We start from the raw sequence: 19,609 nt of genomic DNA on the forward strand, positions 1-19,609 counted from the left end.
GGGCTTGGGTTCCCACCCTGACTCTGAAGCTTCTATGATAGAAGGCTCTGGGCAAACAGGCAGTTTCTGAGTCCTAGCTACTCACCTGTAAAGCCAGGCAATACCCTAAGACCAGCACAAGAAAACTCAAGGAATGGTCCTAGTAGGGCACTGCCACATGAGCCTACCCACATGAAGGGGTAGTTTTCTTCCTTTACTGTGTCTTCTATCAGGGCAATGAGTGCATTTGAAAATATATTTACTTACTTTACATGTATTTGTGTGCGTGAGTGTGTGTCCATGTGCCAGACATACAGCCAGCGGACATCAGAAAAGGTGTTGGATCCCTGGTACTGGGGTTAGAGATGCTTGTGAACCACTAAGAGTTGATGGTGACCGAATGTGGATCCTTTGGGAAAGCTCACTACTGAGCTATTTCTCCGGTTCCCAAGGGTACTTTTTTTTTTTAATCGCACAACAACAGGGAGGGAAAAACAAGGGATCTGGATTTGTGACACTCAGTGACTCCCTTTTGCTGAATTCCAGGCTGGCCATCAAGTCCCCAAGTTCCATTTGAATCCCACTCCCCAGACTTCCGCTGTCCTTACCTTGCACACACACTCTAGCCAGGAAACGCACGTAGAATCTGGCATCACCTAAGCCACGCCCCTAACCCGTTCCTGCTTTTTCTAACACTGCCCCATCCTAGGTCACTGTCTATGCCTGGAGTGGCTGTGATTACAACTTTAGCAAATCAGAGCTGGCCAGGGACGAAGCTCCACCTACTCTCTTTGCATATAGTCTGAGTCCTTGCTGAGCTCAGGCCACCATCATTCTCTATTCTGCCTTTCCACATTAATTTTACACCCACCCTATAGTTCTCATTTTTACTGATAGTCACTAAGTAACAGAGACACAAAAAGGTGTCTTTTGTGTCGGTCACTGAGTGTGACTCAACCCCAGGTCACTAGCCTCCATCCTGCACCCGGGCTATGCAGGAGCGAGCATTGCGCACCTTTCTCTTGCTCACGCTGCGCAGCAACTCAGCCTTGCTGCGAAGCAGCCCTTGGCCGGCCAACTCCCGCTCCTCCTCCACGCGACTCTCCCGCTCCAGCTGCTGGAACTCCAGGTCCTCAAAGAGCTTTGTCTCAGTCTCTAGAGCGTCTGCCTCCTTCAACGACAGTGACATCGGGTTTGGATGGGGGATGCTCTCAAAGCCACTCTGGGCCAGGAAAGCCAGGCCACAGAGCCCTGAGTTATGGGGGGGCTGGACCCGGGGAAATTGGGAAAGGAACCGGCCCCACCGCCCAACTCCCTCTACTGTTTTGGCTGAGTCCTTTTCACAGGACATCGCGGTCTGGAGCGCTGATCCCCACCCAACCTTGCCGGTCCCCTTCCAAGCCACTGCACCGACACTGTTGTCCGGCAAGTACTGCAGGGGCCAGGCGGTCCGGTCCCACCGCTCTCCTATCTTCCGGGCGGTGGCCCACGGGGGCCGGGGGAGGGGGCTGGTGGAACTGACCCTTCTCAGCTGCTCCTGTAACTGTTCCCGCACTGACTCGGGGCAGTTATCGAGCTGCGTCTGGAGCTCGGCGTAGAGCGCCTGGCGGGCCTCCAGGTGCCTCCGTCCCGCGGCCAGCTCCGCCCTCTCCTGGTCGGCGGGAGGGGAGGGAGGCACAGGGGAGAGAGAACACACACTCCTCAACTCCGGCCCGGCGCGGGGGGCAGGGGCGAGCACAGGGGTACACCGGGAGTGGGGGGCAAGCAGCGAGACCGAAGAGAGCGGGAGAAGAAGCAGGGCACGTGGGGGACGAGAGGCAAGAAGCAGAGATTTAAGACGGGACTCAGGCAGGGGACGGTGTAACAAAGGCAGAGGTGTGGGGGCAGGGTGGAAATGTTGGTCCCTTAAGAAATGTTTTGGAAGGTCCTAAGACAGGACCTTCCGCTTCCGCTCCAAACTAAAGTCAAAGCTGATGCAACCAGGCAAATGCCGAACCTCGAGTTCCATCACTGTCCCGAGACCAAAATTTAACCCTGGGGAAAATGGGGGTGGTGGGAAGGATTAAGTCCAGGATTAGGGAGTAAACGAGGAGCTAAAGTTGTTAGAGTTACAACGGTGCAGCAAGGGGACCCCCGCCCAACCCCCATGGCCTCCCTCCCCTCCTGCCCAGGGTGGGGGTGGGGTGCCAGCAAAGCAGGCTGAACTTAAGTAGGGATGAGGGTTGCAATTAGTTCGGCCCGTTGCCGTGGTAACAGGAGCCCCAGGAGTGGATACAAGGAGGAGGTGGATGGCTCTGTCTGGGGCGAGATGACACCTCTGAGGGTGGAAAAGGGGACGAGGGAGGAGTTGGTGAGTCACCCCTCCGAAGGACAGGCAGAGGAGAAACTGTGATTACTGATTCCAAAGCCAGAGTCGGGCCATGGGCTGGAAGTTGGGCGGGAAAGTCAAGAGAACCTTCCCAACACCACCATCAACATCAGCACCAACACCACTACCAGGTTCACCATCACACCTGGACCGGAGGGAAGGCAAAGTCCAGGTGTGTGAGCAATCTCAGCTAGGTGAGGCTAGCCAAGCTGCTTGTGCTTGTGCTACCCAAAGGAATCTCCCCTATGCTGCACCCAGTTCACCTACCCATTCTGGAGGGTACTGATCAAGCCAGTCCTCAAGTCTAGACACTACTGCCTTTAAATTATCCTGTGTTCCAGGTGGCCTCCAGGAGTAGAGGGAGGGAAAGGAACATCTGAATTCAGGGAAGCAAGAATGGGTAGCCAGCCACTCAGAAAAGCCCTGTCCAAGCCCTCCAAGCCTGTGCCCACATCTGGCCCTCCTTATCACTCAGCTCCTGAGGGATAGGCAGGAGGGACAAACAGCTCACAGGGACCTCCAACCCCTGCCCTTCAGTAAGCACCCAACATTCTGGAGGCAAAGCCCAGACCTTTCCAGTAGGAGGTGCTGCTTGGGCAGAGCAGCTCTTTGGTCATACACACCTCCCTGCACCACACACGCACACACAAATACACACACACACACACACACACACACGCCCTCTTATACTCCTCCTGTCAGTGTTCCACTAAGCAAAATTCCGCTGTGCCTTCCTGCCAGCTCCCTTCTGATAACGGGGACCCATATCAAGAAAAGGAGGCAAATTAGGAGGGAGAGGCCAGGGGTGCAAAGGCACCCATGGAGTTAGTAAAGCTGGCGTAACTCAGCCCTGCCTGGGCAGCCTGGCAGTTAGGGGCATGCGAAGAGCCCAGGACAGTGATTAGAGGGGACGTTAGTGCAGGCCTGGTCGGCAAGCATAGGGTTAATCTGGCACAGAATCTGGGAGTGTGGTTTTGGGGGCCAGAGCCAAAGCTCCATTAAAAAAAGGGGGGGGGGACAAATTTATAAGATCCTCAAAATTGAGAGGAGGAAGAGAACTCTCAAAAATAATTCAAAAGGGAAAATTAAACTCAGAAAAATACTGTCAAATCCAGAAATAGATGAACCCTCTCCACCTCAGAGCTTTTGGCACGCCGTTGGGCATCTTGGACATGGCTGGCACAACCCCTGTGGGACGGAGCAGCCCCTGGAGACTGGCACTCAATCTGAAAGGGGGCAGGGGCAGGGCTGGGACCGTCTGGGATGGGAGGTTGCAGAGCCTGATGATGGCAAACAGAGGCCTGTGGACCATCTCCCAAAGACCACATCCTAAGTACCTGAGGCATGCTTGAGGGAGGTTTCCTCAGGGTAGGCTCCAAACCCGAGCCATGCCCCACCCCCCACCCCAGCAGCACCTAGTCCTTCAGGTTGTGCTCACTGCCCAAGAAAGGGCTTTGGCACTTCCTAGAAGAACCACACAGGCTCCAGAATGGCAGGCACCCAGGCAACCAGAGGTAGCACAGAGATCTAGACCCCAAACACCAGCCCAGCCCCTCGCAGTACCACCAGAGCTTGTATCTTCCACAGAGAACAAGGCCCCGTCCCTAGAGGGCTACAGAGACCACACGGTATGCAGGACAGATGCTGGGGGATGAACATCCCCAGGGAAGGCATTTCTCTTTCTCTTCTGGGCCATTCATTGGTAGTCAGCTATGGGTTACCTTGTCCCTCTCCTTCTGGATGCCTGTCTCCAAGGCCACCAACTTCTCCTGCAGCTGGTCCATAGCTCTTTGTTCCTTCTGCAGCAATGCTCGCTCCGCCTCCCTCTCCCCCTGCAGCAGTGCTCTCTCCATTTCAGCCTAGACACAGACATCGGGATCTTCAAGTCAGGGAACTAAGGGTGGGGCCCCATCCCAGGGCCCGCACTTCTCCCAGTCAGGTCACCTCTCGGGCTGCCTCCTGCAGCTGCTGTTCCAGCTCCTTCACTCGGACCTTCAGCTGCTCTACGCGCCCCAGAACCTGAGCCCGCTCCTCTTCCACAGCCAGCACCTCTCCTTGGAGCTTCGTGCTAGGAGCATCTTCGTGCTGCAGGGGAGGAGAGCACCATGGGAGAAGTCTAGAACCTTCCAGGATCGGACTAAGAGGGCGGATCACACGCTTCTCAGAAGCACTTGGAAGGCCACTTTCCTTCCAGTCAGGGAGCTCAGCTATAGGGAAAGGATTTGCCAGAGTGCCAGGTTTGGGTGGGGCCCAGAGGAAAAACAGGTCATAAAGCACATTTATAGCTTGGGAAAGTCATGGTCACCTCCTTTCCCTCCTTACACCCACAGTTCTTCACTTCTGGTCTCACCCAAGCCTTGATCTCTTCACTACTGCCACACTGGCCCCGCCCTGGCCCCCTCACCTCCTGCTGGGTGCTCTCTGTGCTGCTGCACTCCTCTTTGAGATTCTCTTCATCAGAGCGCTCCATGCTCTCCCACAGGCGCTGCGAGGCACCTCCAGACTCCTCGCCACTCCTTCCAGACACTACTATGGCTCCTGCCAAGCCTCTTGAGGGCCTCCTGCCTGCCAAAGCCAGTGCTGCCGTGGCCTCTCCTATACTGGGCAGTTCCCCAGTCTCAGGTCCCCCGTCAGCTCGGCTGTACTCAGCACACAGGTTCAGGATGGTCTCCAGGCGCTGGCGTTCCTAGGGACAGTGAACGGGGCGGAATATGAGGAAGTCTGAGACCTGGTGTGGCTTAAGCCAGGGCGTGTTGAGCCCTAGAAACTCTAGGCTCAGCACCATGAGGATGACCCCAACCTTAAGAACTGTGGGGGACCAGGGAGTGGTACACAGCACTCTGGAGGCCGAGACTGGCAGATCTCAGAATCTGAGGCCAGCCTGGTCTAGAGTGAGACTCAGGCCACCCAGCCGAAGACTACACAGTGAGAACCCCTCTTAAAAGAAATATCTATAGGAGGCAGAGGGAAAGCAGGTTCCTCAAAAGTAGGCAAGAGAACGTGGCCATATGTCATCTGTCCATTGGCCAGCCCCTCCCATCTCCCTGTTTACTTTCCCTAGGATGAGGCTTCTTCATAGCCACACAGAGACATCCAAACACACGGGAACATGCAGCATAAGCTGCCGGAAGACCGTGATGAAGCCAGGAGGTGGTGGTGCCACACACCTTTTAATATCGCAGGAGACAGAGGTAGGGGGATTCACTGTGAGTTCAAGGCCAGCCTGGTCTACAGAGAGAGTTCCAGGACAGCCAAGGCTACATGGGAAAACCAAAGTGACCATAGTGAGACACAGCCATCGAGCGCTCATCTTGACACAGGTACATATACAGGTTCCGGCACAAGGGCACACTGAGACTTTAGTTCTGTCACACAGGCACACGCAGACACTCCATATGCCCTGGGAGGTGCATCAGCATTAACAGACACACACTAAGACACCAGCCCCGACATGCACACACACAGAGATAAACACAGTCTGTATACAGCTGGGTGGGCACCTGCAGACAGCCAGGGCTGGAAGGTAGACCATGGGCCACAGGAAGGACCTGACAGTCCAGACAGACAGAAAAGGCAGAGAGGACACAGTCTTTCCAGTCCCACCTCAGCTCCAAGTCACTCAGGCTTCCACCCTTTGCTCCTTAAGGCAACGTAAGCTGGCCACCTGTGATCAAGGACTCTTGTGGCCTGCCATTCTATCTCTCACTATAAATCCTGACACAGACATGGTCACCTCTCGTGCCTAGGACGTGAGGGAACTACGGCAGTCACGTTCCTGGTCCCTAGCCTGCTCATCCATTAGTAACACCCGAGCCTTGGCTTGCAAGCCCAGAGCATTCTGGGGTCTCTGACCCCAAGTTTCTCTCACCATATTCTCTCACCTTCCCATCCCACAACACTTACCCAGCTTCCTTCCTGCTGCTTGCCCAGTTCTGTGGCAAAAAAAATCCAGGAACCAAGCCTCAGCACCCAGGAGGTTGGGCCAATGCCTCACCTCCGCCCTAGGACCCAGATAAGCAGCCTGGCTGAGGTGGGAGGGGCAGGGTGCGGGCGGCCTATGACTTAAAGTGGCAGGTGGGGCAGGTTGGGGCTGGTGGTGAGGTGTGTACCTGTGTGTGGGGATGGGGGTGGGGAGGCTGTACCCAGCACTTGACGATGCCAGGCACATCAGTCCTCCTGGGATGAGGAACCCGGGTCACTAAAGCACAGCAGGTGTAACAAAGGAAGACCAGGAGTCCTGACTCCCACGCCCTCACCCCAAGCTGACCAGTCTCTTCCCAAATTCTTCAGACAAACCTCCTCAAACCAATTCCAGGGTACCTGTGTCTCAAAATACCCCGGGCTTCTGCTCTTGATGGGAGAAAGGGAAAATCCACGTTCTTGTGTGTGGGCTTTGAGCATGTACACAGCAGCCAATGCCCCTGGAGCTCCCTATGCTATTTGGGGGAATCCCAGCCCCCTCCCAGCTCAGATGCCATCACGACAACAGCTGCCCAGAGCCACACCCAGACTCGGCAGCACCCACATTTATGCACGCAGACACATACAATCACGGAGGCAGACCAGGGGGGCTGCCCACCCTGCTCTTCCCTTTTCCTTGGCACCACACTCTTAGAGGAGCCCTCTGAGCCACATAAGTGATTCACGCCCATTTGGAGATGCCAAAGAGAAACAAAGGGGGCCCAGAGTTGTCCTTAAGGGTAAGTCCGAGGTAAAGGTGTTTGCTGTGCGAACTGGATGACCTGAGTCTGATCCCTGAAACCCATGCAAGGGGAAAGAATAGGATGACTCCATAAAAATTGTCCTCTGGTCTCCACACACTGATCATGGCATAGGCCTCCATCAACATACATGCACGAATGAGACGCATACACACACACATACACACATGCATGCACGATACACACACACACACACACGTGTGTGTGCATACACACTCTCAGGCACATGCACGCACACTCACACACACACTCGAACACACATGAACATACACACACATGCGCACACACTCACACTCACTCACACTCAGGAAATAAAAGCTTTAATAGAAGGATGCCCCTAACCCCAGCCCAGGCAGTGATGCAGTCTTTACTCGGGAGACAGTCAGAAGATCATGAACTCAAGCTCAACCTGGGCCACACAGCAAGCTCGCAGCCACACTGGGTTAGACAACCAAAAAAAGAAAAAGAGGAGCAGGAGAGAAAAATAATTCTAGGGCTGGAGATACAGCTCGATGCTGGAGTGCTGTCCTGACATGCCAAAGGTCCTAGGTTCAAGGCCTGGCACCATAAAAATAAAAGGCCAAATAAATTAATGATCCTGTCTGAGTCTCAGCCTCAAAACTTGCTTTTCAAATGTAGGGATCCAAGATGTTGCCGTGAGCATGGTGTGCTGTCCTGAAACACTGCGCTCGGGTAAAAACTATGAACCTAACTCACACAGCAAAACAAATGATCTGCCATAGAATAAATGCAAAATTAGCAAGAACTGAAAACCAAGACTTGGGCTGGAGAGATGGCTCAGTGGTTAAGAGCACCGACTGCTTTTCCCAAGGTCCTGAGTTCAAATCCCAGCAACCACATGGTGGTTCACAACCATCTGTAATGAGATCTGATGCCCTCTTCTGATGTGTCTGAAGACAGCTACAGTGTATTCATATATAATAAATAAATACAATATTAAAAAATTTTTAAAAAAAGAAAAAAAAAAAAGGAAACCAAGACATAGGGCTTGGAAGACAGCTCTGCTGGCAAAGCTCTCTAGGACCTGAGTTCGGTCCTCTGGCGAATCTAGTACTGGGGGTGGCAGAGACAGAAGATCCCTGGGTCTTGTTCAGCTAAACCAGTGTGTCTCGGGTTCAACGAGAGACTGTCTCAAAAGATGAAACCGAAGAGAAACCAAGGAGGCCACTATCCACTCATCTCTGGCCTGCACACAGACACATAGACACACACCTGCACATGCATGCACACATACAAAACTAAATAAAAATGTAGAAAGCCTTAGCGTTCAAAGATGGTTCCTTCCCCTTCAGGGAACCAGGATTGTGAGATACAGGGCACTTAACCTGATGGCTCATCCCGAAGCAGCCCAGGCCCTGTACATGGCTCCTCCTGGTCTGCCAGCTGGCCTGCCCACACCCTGGCAGAGGCGCTGCCTTGGGCAGTGGCAGCCTCCCTGGCATTGGCTCACCAGCCTCTCCATCTCCTGCTCCCGGAGCCGCTCTTGGCGCTGCCGCCTGTGGTACTCCAGGAGATCGTCCTCATTGTCGCTGATCTCCGTGATGCTATTTTTCCTCTCCCTTGGGATGGGCACCCGCAAGTCCCCACTGGAAAGCTTCCTTTGAGCATGGGGGCTCTGGCGAGGTGAAGCCCCAGTAAGAGAGCCCAGACTGTAGGCTGGGCTTAGCCTGCCACTGAAGCTGCCCTTGCGAGGTGCCAGAGACTCCCCGAGTGTGGGCGAAGGACTCCGAGTCCTGCGGCCCCGTGCTCCTAGTGTCAGGGAGAAGTCCTCAGGTGAAGTCCCATGGGCTGCCCAGCGCCGGGGCCGGGGGCTCTCTGCCACTTCCCTGCTTAGTTTGGGATCTGGGGCAGTCCGGGCTGGCAGTGGGGACAGAGCCCTTCGAGACAGAGATGGACTCAACGGGGGCAGTTCCCGCATACTGTCCAGGCCCCGCCGGCCCAAGCGGGGACTCTCCGGTGGCTGGAGGGTACGAGTTGCTGACCCATCTGAAAATGTTCTGCCCACAAGCTGTCGAGAGGGGCTGGTTGTTAGTACCCGCTCTGTGCCTGGGGGCTCACGGAAAGGACTGGGAGGGCGGTCCTGGAGTGTGCCGATCTTGTTTCGGGGAGCAGGCACTGGAGACTGGAACTTAGGGCTGCCAGGAATACTGGTGGGTTGGCTGCGGGCACCGGAAGATGGATATTCACTCAGGCTGATAGCCACCACAGGCAGCTGCCCACCTAGCCTGGGACTCTCAGTGGTTCTGCGGGCCTCAGCCAAGACTGTAGCTGCAGGACTGTCAGTCAGAAGACCTCGGAGACCAGGGCTGGGAGGTCTCTCATGACCCCCTTTCCTGCCCAGCCGGGGACTCTCAGAGGAGCGGGAACCACTTGGGCGGGACTGTGGGGGTTGCAGAGCCAAATGGTAGCTGGAGGAACGGGCAGGCACGAGCGGGGGCACAGAAGGTCCTGGCTCCTGCCCACTGGGAGAGTGGCTAGCACAGCTTCCACTGCTGGCTGGTGAGGACAGTGGAGAGAAGGCCGGAGAGGTGTTCTCATAGCTGGAGCCCACAGACATGGCTCCTGGGCTGGTTGGAGGGGACAACAGGTAGCGTCCACCATTAGCCACTGGCGACAACGGGGATGTGGCTGCAGGCTTCTTGCCTGCAGCTCCGGGCTCCTCTAGCACCAACGAGTCCATGATTTCCTGCAGGTCCTTTTCAATGGAGCTCACCAGGGAACTGTGGCTGGCACAGGCTGGAGGTGCCCGGGTTGCGGGCTGTGCTGTGTGGTTCCCATTGACCAAGCTCTCTGATTCAGCTGAGGGGAAAGGCAAAGAAGACTCAAGGTCTGGTTTTTGGTTCTAGGAAGCCACACATGTGCACAAGCAAGAGCACCACCCAACCTCATCCTAGGGGCAGTGGGGCCGTGAGGGTTTTGGAGAAGGAGCCAGGAGATCGGAGTTCTGGTACCAACCCACTCTGCCATCGACCTGTTCTGCGGCTTAAGCCAAACTCTCTTGCCCCAAGTTCCCCTCCTATAAAGAGAAATGATAGGCAAGGCCTTCCTGGCTCTAACTCTGAATGACTCAGGACAGAGTCAGCAACAGTACCAGGTATGTAATTCTCTACGTCTAGTTATTTCTAACTCGCTCCAACAATACGATCCTCCTCGCCTTGGTTTGGCCAACTTTCTGTGCCTCTCTTTTAGGAAGAGCAAGTAGGCACGCTACAAAAGAGATGTGGACCTACTGTGGAGCTGGCCAGAAGTCCCAAGGCTTCTTAGTCTAAGAGGACACCAGGGCCTCTCAGTATAACAGTCAGGGGCTGGTGGGAGCAGGGCGTCCAGGGCTGGATGGGTGGTGAATGTGGTACCGGCTTATCCGATCCAATACACAAGAAGGATCTGCTAATGGCTTGTGCCTGGAAGCCTAGCTGGGGAGCCTCGAGGCACAGTTCAGTGTCTGCAATTATTCCATTAAGCCACACCAGCAAGAGCTGGCTTTTGCCTGGCCCTAGCCCTTGCCAACCATCCGGGAGTCCAGAACCCTCAGAACCAAACAGCCAAAGGAGTGATATGACCCAGACAGGGGACTGGAAGTCATAGGTATGGCAAGGGAAGAAAAGAATGGGTTTGCAAGGCTGTGTTTTGGTCCTAGTCAGTGACCACTTGCCTTTCTTGAAGTCACCAGACTATGGGGGTCATGAATAACCATTCCATCAAGTGAACCTGACATACATGCTCACCCGCCAGAGAGCCAGCATTGGCCCTCTAGTCCCACAGCCATTGGAACGCCATGGCAGAGCCTCGGATGGCACACACAACTAGCTAGCTTCCCCATCTGCCCCCTTCCCCCTGGGCAGCCTACTGAGGGAACTGTGTTGATTCCTAGAACAATTGCCAATTCTCTTCTAGGGATCAATAATTCACACACAGGCTGCAGCTGGCTGCAGCTGCTCTCTGAGTCATCGGTCAGCGTGGCATGGCCTGAGAGTTGAGGAGTGCCTCTGGACATGATCACCAGCAGGTGGGACTCCTACCCCAGAAGCTACCAAGGGTTCATCATAATACACAGACCCCTCCCCTCGAGTGAGGCACTCCTGAGATGACACGGTCCTATACAACGAGTGACATCTTCCGTGGCAGCAGGGGTTCCAGGCTAACAGAACCTTGTATGTGCCCTCGGGGCACATGATTTCCCAGTTTGAGCCAAGCAGTCATGCCTTGGATCATTTCCAGTGGCCCTATGGCCTAGCATTCTCTACCAGCCCATGGCAGGTGGCAGTGAGCCCAGACCATCAGTAATGTCCTGCTCTAACACTCCAAGGGTGGTTGGAACAGGCAAGGACACATGTCCAAGGGGTGCCACTTACCCAGCCACCTGCCCCAGCTGGCTACTTACCAGAGCCAGGACTGTACGTGGACCCTGGGGCCCGGCCCCCTGCTGGAATCATACTCTTCATCCACTTGGCTTCGGCTGGGTGGTTAAAGCGCAGGAAGGTGGACTGACCCAGACACAACATGCAGCCTGCAGAGAAAGCACTCACTTAGAAAGTGCAAGCAGGGACGAACAGTATCCACACAAGGCTCCTCTGGCCTGCTTCTCTTTGGAATGGAGTCCTGACATGGGTTCCACGGCACACATCAGAATAGGAGAGATCACTAGCAGGTTAAGTTCCCCAAATGGAGTCCTCCTAGCTCTGAAATCTTCAGGTGGCGCCACTACGCCTCCAAGCTAGTTCTCTCACGAAAAACAGGACACTTAACACTACTAGATCTCCCAGGGTTAGTAAGACTGCATATGTGAAAGTACTCCTGAAGTGGGAAAAATTCTTCAGGTAAAAAAGAACGCTCGGGGCTAAAGTGATGATGGCTAGAGGGTGAGAGGACTTGCTGTTCTTGCAGAAGACTGGAACTTGGTTCCCAGGACCTACAAGATGGCTCGAAACCATCTGTACCTACAGTTCTGAGGATGCCTGCTAATTTCTGCGTGCATCAGGCACTCGTGTGGTACCCTTACATACAGGCAAAACACTCACAAAACAAGCAAGCAAACAAAACACATAAAATACATACATTTTAAAAAGGAAAAATGAACATCCAACACAAATGTGTACCGGTGGTTTGCCGAATTGCCTCTTGGGTAAAAGTGTTAGTTTTAGAGGTAGTTTAGAGGCAGCATCTTTCAGAGTCACACACACACACACACACACACACACACACACACACACACACACACAAAGATATACGGGGACAAGTAAAACCCCACAAATCAGTCAGGTGCACAAGTGGGGTTCAGCATGTACTCTGACCCCTTCCTATGGTAAGACTTCAGGAGGGCTACCACGCTCTCTGAGCATCTAGGGAGCAAAGCATCCCCCGGCTGTATTTTGCTCTCCGGTAGACTCTAGCCAGTTCTCTGTGACTGGGCCGCGCTTCAGCCAAGCACATTCCCAGGCAAGCGATACAAGCCCAGTCCTGCCCAGGAAGTACGAGTGCATAGAAAGAGGTGGGTATGTGGGAGCCAGAAAATGTAGCCAGGGGCTTGGGAGTGTGCACTGCAGCAGGTGTGCCCACAGGCGCCTAAGCCTGGCTGGCAGAGTTCCTCCTGGCCATGCCAGGTGTTCCAGGTTCCTACCGAAGATGCTCTGCTGAAAGGAGCCAGAGCCCCCCAGGGCTCTCTGCTACACAGCCTTCCAATTCGTCCATGCTCCAGCCCCGACCTCTTGGCTACCCAATGTGCTGCTACATGGTGCCCCATGCTTCATGCCAGTCTGGGGTAAGACTGGCAGGAAGTCTACATTCCAGGACGTTGAGGCAGTTTCAGCCCAGGGAGGTTGCAAGGGCAAGGGGCATCCCAGGCCAAACAAGGGGGTACTCTGACAGGACCTCTACTGAGCCCAGAGGTCTGATCCTGGGACCCTAGACACTGAGAGGAGAGGCTGACACTCTAAGAAGCCCACCCATAGCAAAAAAAAAACTGTAGCGGTCGAAGCCACCCACTACTTTGGCACACCCACAGCCCTCCCAGGCAGACGGCACCAACAGTTCTAAAGGCTGATGGGTAGTTGAGAGTAACAGGGAAGGCCCTTCCCTGCCAAGCCACCAATCAGAGGAGCTAATCCCATAGTAATCATAACTGGGATAAATAATAGTCACCAGAGCCATCCACCTAATTACAACCACAGCTGTTCCAGAGAAAGCCAGTCACCCCCTCCCCTTTCGGACAAATATTTAATAGCCTAATTAATGATGAATTCGAGGGGTCTAGACAGATTCACTCAACTCTAGGGTGACAGGGGGCAAGGGCTGTGGCTCTCTGCACAGTCTAAGCTGGGCAGCAGGTGGGGAGGCTGGGTGGGATCCATCCAAGAAGTGCTGTCCAAGGAGGCTTTGGGTATCTAGGGACCCTCTTCCCTGGCACCTACAGCCTGGATACACTGCCCTGCCCTTCCCCCCTTCACACCCAGGGGGTGTGGCCATGTTGCTCTGGGCTATAAATAGTGGTGCCAGGCACTGGCGCTGTATTAATAGAGTGGGCAGGAGGGCAGCCGAACAGAGAGCAGACCAGCTCTGGCCCAAATTAACTTACTATTTGTACTCGGGGCCCCAGGCGTTGCTCCTACTCTGGCACTTACTGCCCCCAAAGACGTGGCCAGCCCGTCTATGTTAGGAAGCCCCTACTCTGTTCACTCTGACCCCCCACGGAATCAATCCAGCCAGAGTCATAGTCCCCGCCTTGTCCTCTCTGCCCAGGAGGACTCAGGGTCCAGCTGTGTACAGGTGGGTGGAGGAACTGCACATCTGGAGGGAAAACACTGGGCAAAGGAGCGGGTGGATCCTGTTTGTGAGGGATGCAGAAGGGAAACACCCCACGCAGACTCACACACAGACACTCAGAAACCACACAGGCTCACGGCCATATGGGCAGACATGCTGCACACTCACGGAGACAGTCACTGCCCTCCTGGCCACACAAATAGAATGGACTGGCCAAAAGGAAGCTGGGTGAGGGGAGAATGTGAGAAAGAATCTAGGCTCTTCTCATCAGATTCCTGCTGGTGATAGCACAGGCTCCCTCAACCTATGCAGGACCCCTCTACGGGCTCCGGAGGCGGGTCCCAAGGAGCAGACTCCCTAAAGGTGGGGAAGATGGGGTCTGCACAGCCATTTAATAACTCAGACCACCACTCACAGACGTTCTGAGTACACAAATCATCAGATTAACAGCCTCAGGTTCCCACTGGGGGACGAGGACCTCATTCCTTTCACTGCGCCCACCCGTCCTAGAACGCCCCTCCCAGCTGGAGCGTCTACGCCCGGTTGCCGGGAGCAGTGGCTGACCTGGCTGAGGACTCACCGCTGAACCCAGACCTCCGGACTGTTCTCTTCTACTAGCCCGGGCCCTGCAGGTCGCCCGCCCGCCCTGGGCCTTTGAGGGGGCGGGACGACCTCCCGCGCCGCCGGCTCCTGGAGCGGTTGCGAGCAGCCAGGGAGCGAGCAGCCGCCAATGCCCGGGGAGGGGCGGGCCGGCGACCAGTGGCGGGGGAAGGGAGCCAGAGAGGGAGGGACAAAGGCGAGGAGGAGGGGAAGAGGAAGTGATGGAGGAGAGGAGTGTGGAGCTGGATGGAGAGGGAGGGGTGGGAGGGAGGATGCCACCAGGCGGCGGGATGAAGAACCCGCGCTCGGGGCTGGAGGGATAGTGGGGCTGGCAGGAGAGGCTCCCAGGGAGATGACGTTAAAAGTTAAGGTGAGAGGTAAACAGAAGCCAGAAGATGGAGAACCAGAGGTCGGAGTGATACCAGGTTCTGTCTTACCTAAAGTTCTCTAGAGTAGGAAGCCAATGACTGAAGCCCATGGCTAGGGGCCAGTGTCATCTAAGGACAGTCACACCTTCTGACCCAGTGGCCTTGGATTCTTATCCACTGAACGAGGAAGATGGCCTCAGTGACAGCAGAGGACATTCTATGACTCCATACATGATGGAGAAAACGTGGGATTCACCATGGGATCCAGCTAGGGTCACTAGGTTCAGCTATGACCCTCAGTCCAAAACTGTGACAAGGTCACCCTGGGCTGGGAGCTCAGGCCAAGGCAGTGTTCTGTGCAATGCAAGCAACACTGATCTCAGCTCCTGTCACCACCCTGACTGCCTTTTTCTTCCAGTCCCCACCCACCAGAGCTCACCGGCATTGACCCAGGCTGTATCAAGGCGCTGACCTCTCCTCTAGGTCAGCCCTTTCCCTTAGCCATAATCTCAAGTTATGGTAGCTGCAGCAAAGGGCTGTCCCTTATTAAGACCCTTTCTAGGGCTGGAAGGATGGCTAGGTGATTGGAGGCATGCGGAGGACCTGGGTTCAATGGACAGCACTCACACGGTCCTTTAGAACTGTTAACTCCAGTTCCACGGGGAGTCCACCCTCCTCTCTGGGCACTGTGTGGGCTTCTAGGCACACATGTGGTGTACAGACATAATTTTAAGCAAAACACCCCCTACACATAAAATTGTGTGTGTGTGTGTGTGTGTGTGTGTGTGTGTGTGTGTGTATTTAAAGACCATTGCTATCTTGAGCGTTAGCTGGGGCCACAAAGAATTGCTTTTAACCTAGAGACCTGGCCCTGGACACCAGACCTCACATATAAACCACACACACACTCTCTCTCAAGCACTGTTCCCAGCAGCCCCTGGGGGAACAGTCTGACTGTCATCTCTAATACAAAGCAACACTGCCCAGTCACAATGACACCACCTCAGCCAGGCGCACACTGATCCAGAGAAGCCCCCACATTATACATGCTCCATCACACAGAGTTATTGTCACATTTTCAAGTCCCCAGCCTTCAGCCCCCTCCTACTTACACACTTATTTGAGCAGAGCTAGTCTTCCAATCAGCCCCTGGGGGGAACTCTGAAATAAAAAGCCAGCTTTCTTAAAGAAATAAGAAGGGATTTTTTTCCATTCTCGCTGAATAGGTCACTGCTTCGCCCACTCGCTGGCATACTATACACGCCCACGTGCAAACATACACAAACACACACTCGCATGCACACAGGAAACCTATTTCCCTTCTGAAGAAAAAAGGAAGACCCATATAGGGTCAAATATAAAACAAGGGGAGGCGTTAAAAAGCCAAGACTCCCCAGGAAGAGTGATTCACCAGTCTGGAAAGTGTGACAGCCAGCTGGACAGACGCAGGCAGACGGGGAGAATACTGCCAGTGAGGAGTGGTGCAGGAGGCTGACACAAGGAAGCTGGGAGCTCCCTGCCTTCATTCCTCCTCTCCTTCCCTTGAGTTTCCCTAGTAAAGATCGTTATCAGTCCAACAGAGAAAGCTCGGAGGCTTCCTGCCCAGTTCACAGAAGAAATAACATAGCCGGAGGGGAGGGGAAAGCCTGGTGTCCTGGATCTCGGGGGTGGCAGCTGGCACCCCAGGGATTCTGGCTATATGGCAGCTCCTTCCCACCAATGGGGGCTTCAGAAGTGAAGGACACTTAGGCAGCAGCATGTGGTAGGAGTTGATGGGGGACCTCCTGTCTAGACAGCCCAGGCCCTGAGCTGTGCGGCTCTTGGGAGTCTCTCTTCCTTAGTCCCCTCCCAGATCTTTCATGTGGTTTGGTGCTGCGGTCCCAGGGTGGAGCAGCCCAGACCCCAGATTGAGATGCAGCCGCCCCGTTTACTTCCTTGGTCCCTGTCCCAGCTCCACCCTTTGTTCTGTAGAGAAGAGGGCAGCATGGGATGTGCCAAGATGCCTGGGTACAGGGGAGGCTCCCTCACATGTTCACTCCTCTGGGCTAAAGGTTGGCTTCTGTGCTCTGGCCTCCTCTCCCTCCCCTGGCCCGAGCATACTCCTGACTGTAAGAGCCTGTCACTGCCACGAAGAGTGTCATCATTCCAAGTTGCCTATGGCGGGGTATAGTGCCCAGAATGATGCTACTGATACCTGGCCCAGTCAAAGAAGGATCCTTATTATCCTTCTCAAAGAGGATTTCCAATACAAGGCCAGAGTAGACAGTAAGACAAGAAAAATGTGCGTGCATGTTGCCCCTAAGGCCTGTGCTGCTTCACCACTGAGCTCCCCTTACAGCCCTATGTGAGCCTTCTGTACACACAGCATGCCACAGAGCTCTCATGTACACACAGGAATACACGCATAGACATTTTTGAGGCCATCAGTAGTTCTGAGTTTACCCACCACCCATTTGAATCCACAGGTCTGTAAACAACAAGGAAAGGCACAAATAAACACCCAAACACACAGGCCCAGAGGCACAAACATATCCGGAGACACATAAACACAGTCCGGTCACACAGACACACAGAGATAGCACATCACCCCCACACCACCCAGTAACCAAGGAAACGCACTCCTAAGAATGTCCGGACTGGGGCCAGGCAGGGCTGGGCTTGGTGCCTTGCTCCAGAGATGAGACAAGGAAACTCTCAGCTCCTGGAACCCAAGAGGGGGTGGGGGTTAGGAAGAACACCCATTCCTTTGTGCCTCCGCCTACCCTGCCAAGCTTCTGAAGCAGGCGAGCCCAGACAAGAAGGCTGGGTGGAGGGTGGGATGGCGAAGGGAGTTTAGGGTCAGCAGAGTGTAGGAGGGCACATACTTGGCAAGATAGGCTTCTGAATCTGGAAAGTGGGCCACAGGAAATGTGAAGTACTCTGCTGTGGCCTCAGACCCTCCCTCTTCTCAAGAGCTAAATGATGCCCTGGGAAACTGGACCACAGAGTTGATGCGTCTGGGCCTTTCCCTATCTGTAGAGGCCAAGAATGCTTTTACCCCCGAGAAATGATGGGATTGGGGAGAGGAGGTAGGGACTGGGAGGTCTTGGAATTTGCCCAGCCTCTTTCTTTGCTGCTCTGTGACTCACTGAATCCTGGAGCAGATGCACTGTCTGACCCTAAACAGGACTGCCAGGGACCAGACAGCATCCCAGTCAAAGCCCTAGTTTGTGGGGACCCCCCTCATCCAGAGTCAGAGACCCTGAACCCCAGGAGCAGGAGGGTCTGCCCTTAGCTGCTGTGGGACCTCCCTGAAACATAGTAGCTATGCTCTGCTATACCCCAACAGCACAAGAGAGGAGTTGTTCCTATGCCAGAGGTTAGGGAGTGTGGCTTAAGACCTGAGAGACAGTGGGGTGAGTGGGATTTCCCCTGCAATCCGGCTAGTGGGCTCACCGTGAGAGCCAGGCTCAGCTCAAACCTTCTATCCTATGTGAACCTGACTCCCAGAGAGTCACACCTGGCCGGATCCTCTCTTCTTAGTCCGATAATAAAAAGACCCACAAATAAACTAAGGATGCTTAGTGCTTGTTTCCAAGGTGAATACATTGAGCCCATTCAAAGTACCACCTAGCCAGCCCTTACCTGCCTGGTAACCATGGTAATTATGGGACTTTACACACCCGGGCCTCCCTTACCCAACAGAGCAGGCTGGTGTCTTAGGAAACAGGGGCAGCTAAACCCATGACCCTACCCTATATGCAGCAGAACAGGCATGCCCTCCGGGGACTTCATTCTCTAAGGCGACTCAACACGACTCCCTCCTGACATCCCTGAACGCCTCATCTCCCCCTACAAACACTAAAAGCCATACTACACCCAGGACCCTCTGAAACTGAAGCCTCTTCTCTCTATGTGATTGTGAAGAAAGAGTGTGGGGGTGGGGAGGTCTGGGAAAGTCTGGATGCTGGAGGTGGGAGTGGGGCATTATTTTTAAGATGTTCTGATACCATCGACAAGGAACCTGAGGGCGGCCAACCATCTCACTGACCTAGGAACCACCACGTCAGGCCTCCCCTGCACCTAACACGCACAGGCTATGAGACAGACAGACAGACAGACAGGCGCACGCGCAAACACACACACACACACACACGCACGCACGCACGCACGCACGCACGCACGCACGCACACACACACACACACACACACACACACACACACACCTTACCACCTTACCCTGAGTGAGCCGGGTGGGCTGCCGAACAGGGAGCCCATCAATAGTGCAGGCATTGCCACAAGGGTACAGGGTGAGAGTGCCCCTCAGATTCTCGATGTAGCAGTGTTCTGGAGCAAGGCCTGGACCTTGCAGTGAGATGTCCCTGGCTGCTGAACCAATCACTGTCCTCCCTAGAGACAGGAGACAAACTGAGTCAGAATGATCACCCAGGCTAAGAAGGTATGGAGATGGAGAGAGGGGCCACTGTGGAAGTATATGCCTATCTCTTAACTTATGCTGAGACCCTGCCCAGGTCTGGCTACCTTGAAGGTCAGCCAGTAAGGGGTAGAAACTCCTCTCAAGCAAGCAGAGAAAACTGTGTCTGAGTGGGATCCAGAGAGAGGCCACAGAACTCAAGTCACCTTGGCAGCAGAGAGGGATCTCCCTCTGTCCCCCTAACTGCCTTCCTCCTGTGCTTCCTTTCTAGCGCCCTATCTTACCAGAAAGGCCCTCTTCTCTCTCCTACCCAACCCCTTCCTCTCTCTGGTCCTCTCTCTCCAGCGCAGCCTCTCCCCTCCATCCCTCCCCGGTAGAG

At 54.6% G+C, this 19,609-nt stretch overlaps 1 protein-coding gene across 50 annotated transcripts in view; it reads right to left on the reverse strand.

The window, feature by feature from the left end:
• The window catches only part of Phldb1 (pleckstrin homology-like domain, family B, member 1), a 47,961-nt gene that overhangs the window by 19,879 nt on the left and 8,473 nt on the right, over window positions 1–19,609 (reverse strand). For 14 of the 50 annotated variants that reach the window (XM_087560387.1, XM_087560385.1, XM_087560381.1 and 11 more), the window contains exons 1-7: window positions 14,429–14,580; window positions 11,471–11,596; window positions 8,540–9,888; window positions 4,752–5,033; window positions 4,292–4,432; window positions 4,069–4,206; window positions 995–1,150 (exon numbers count right to left, since the gene is read on the reverse strand). In XM_087560387.1, coding sequence (XP_087416513.1) covers window positions 995–1,150; window positions 4,069–4,206; window positions 4,292–4,432; window positions 4,752–5,033; window positions 8,540–9,888; window positions 11,471–11,591 — 2,187 coding nt within the window. In that variant the 5' untranslated portion in view covers window positions 11,592–11,596; window positions 14,429–14,580. 50 annotated transcript variants of the gene reach the window in all.

The sequence above is a fragment of the Rattus norvegicus genome, chromosome 8, assembly GCF_021556685.1.
Source record: "Rattus norvegicus strain SHRSP/BbbUtx chromosome 8, alternate assembly SHRSP_T2T, whole genome shotgun sequence".
In the NCBI taxonomy this organism is placed as follows: domain Eukaryota; kingdom Metazoa; phylum Chordata; class Mammalia; order Rodentia; family Muridae; genus Rattus; species Rattus norvegicus.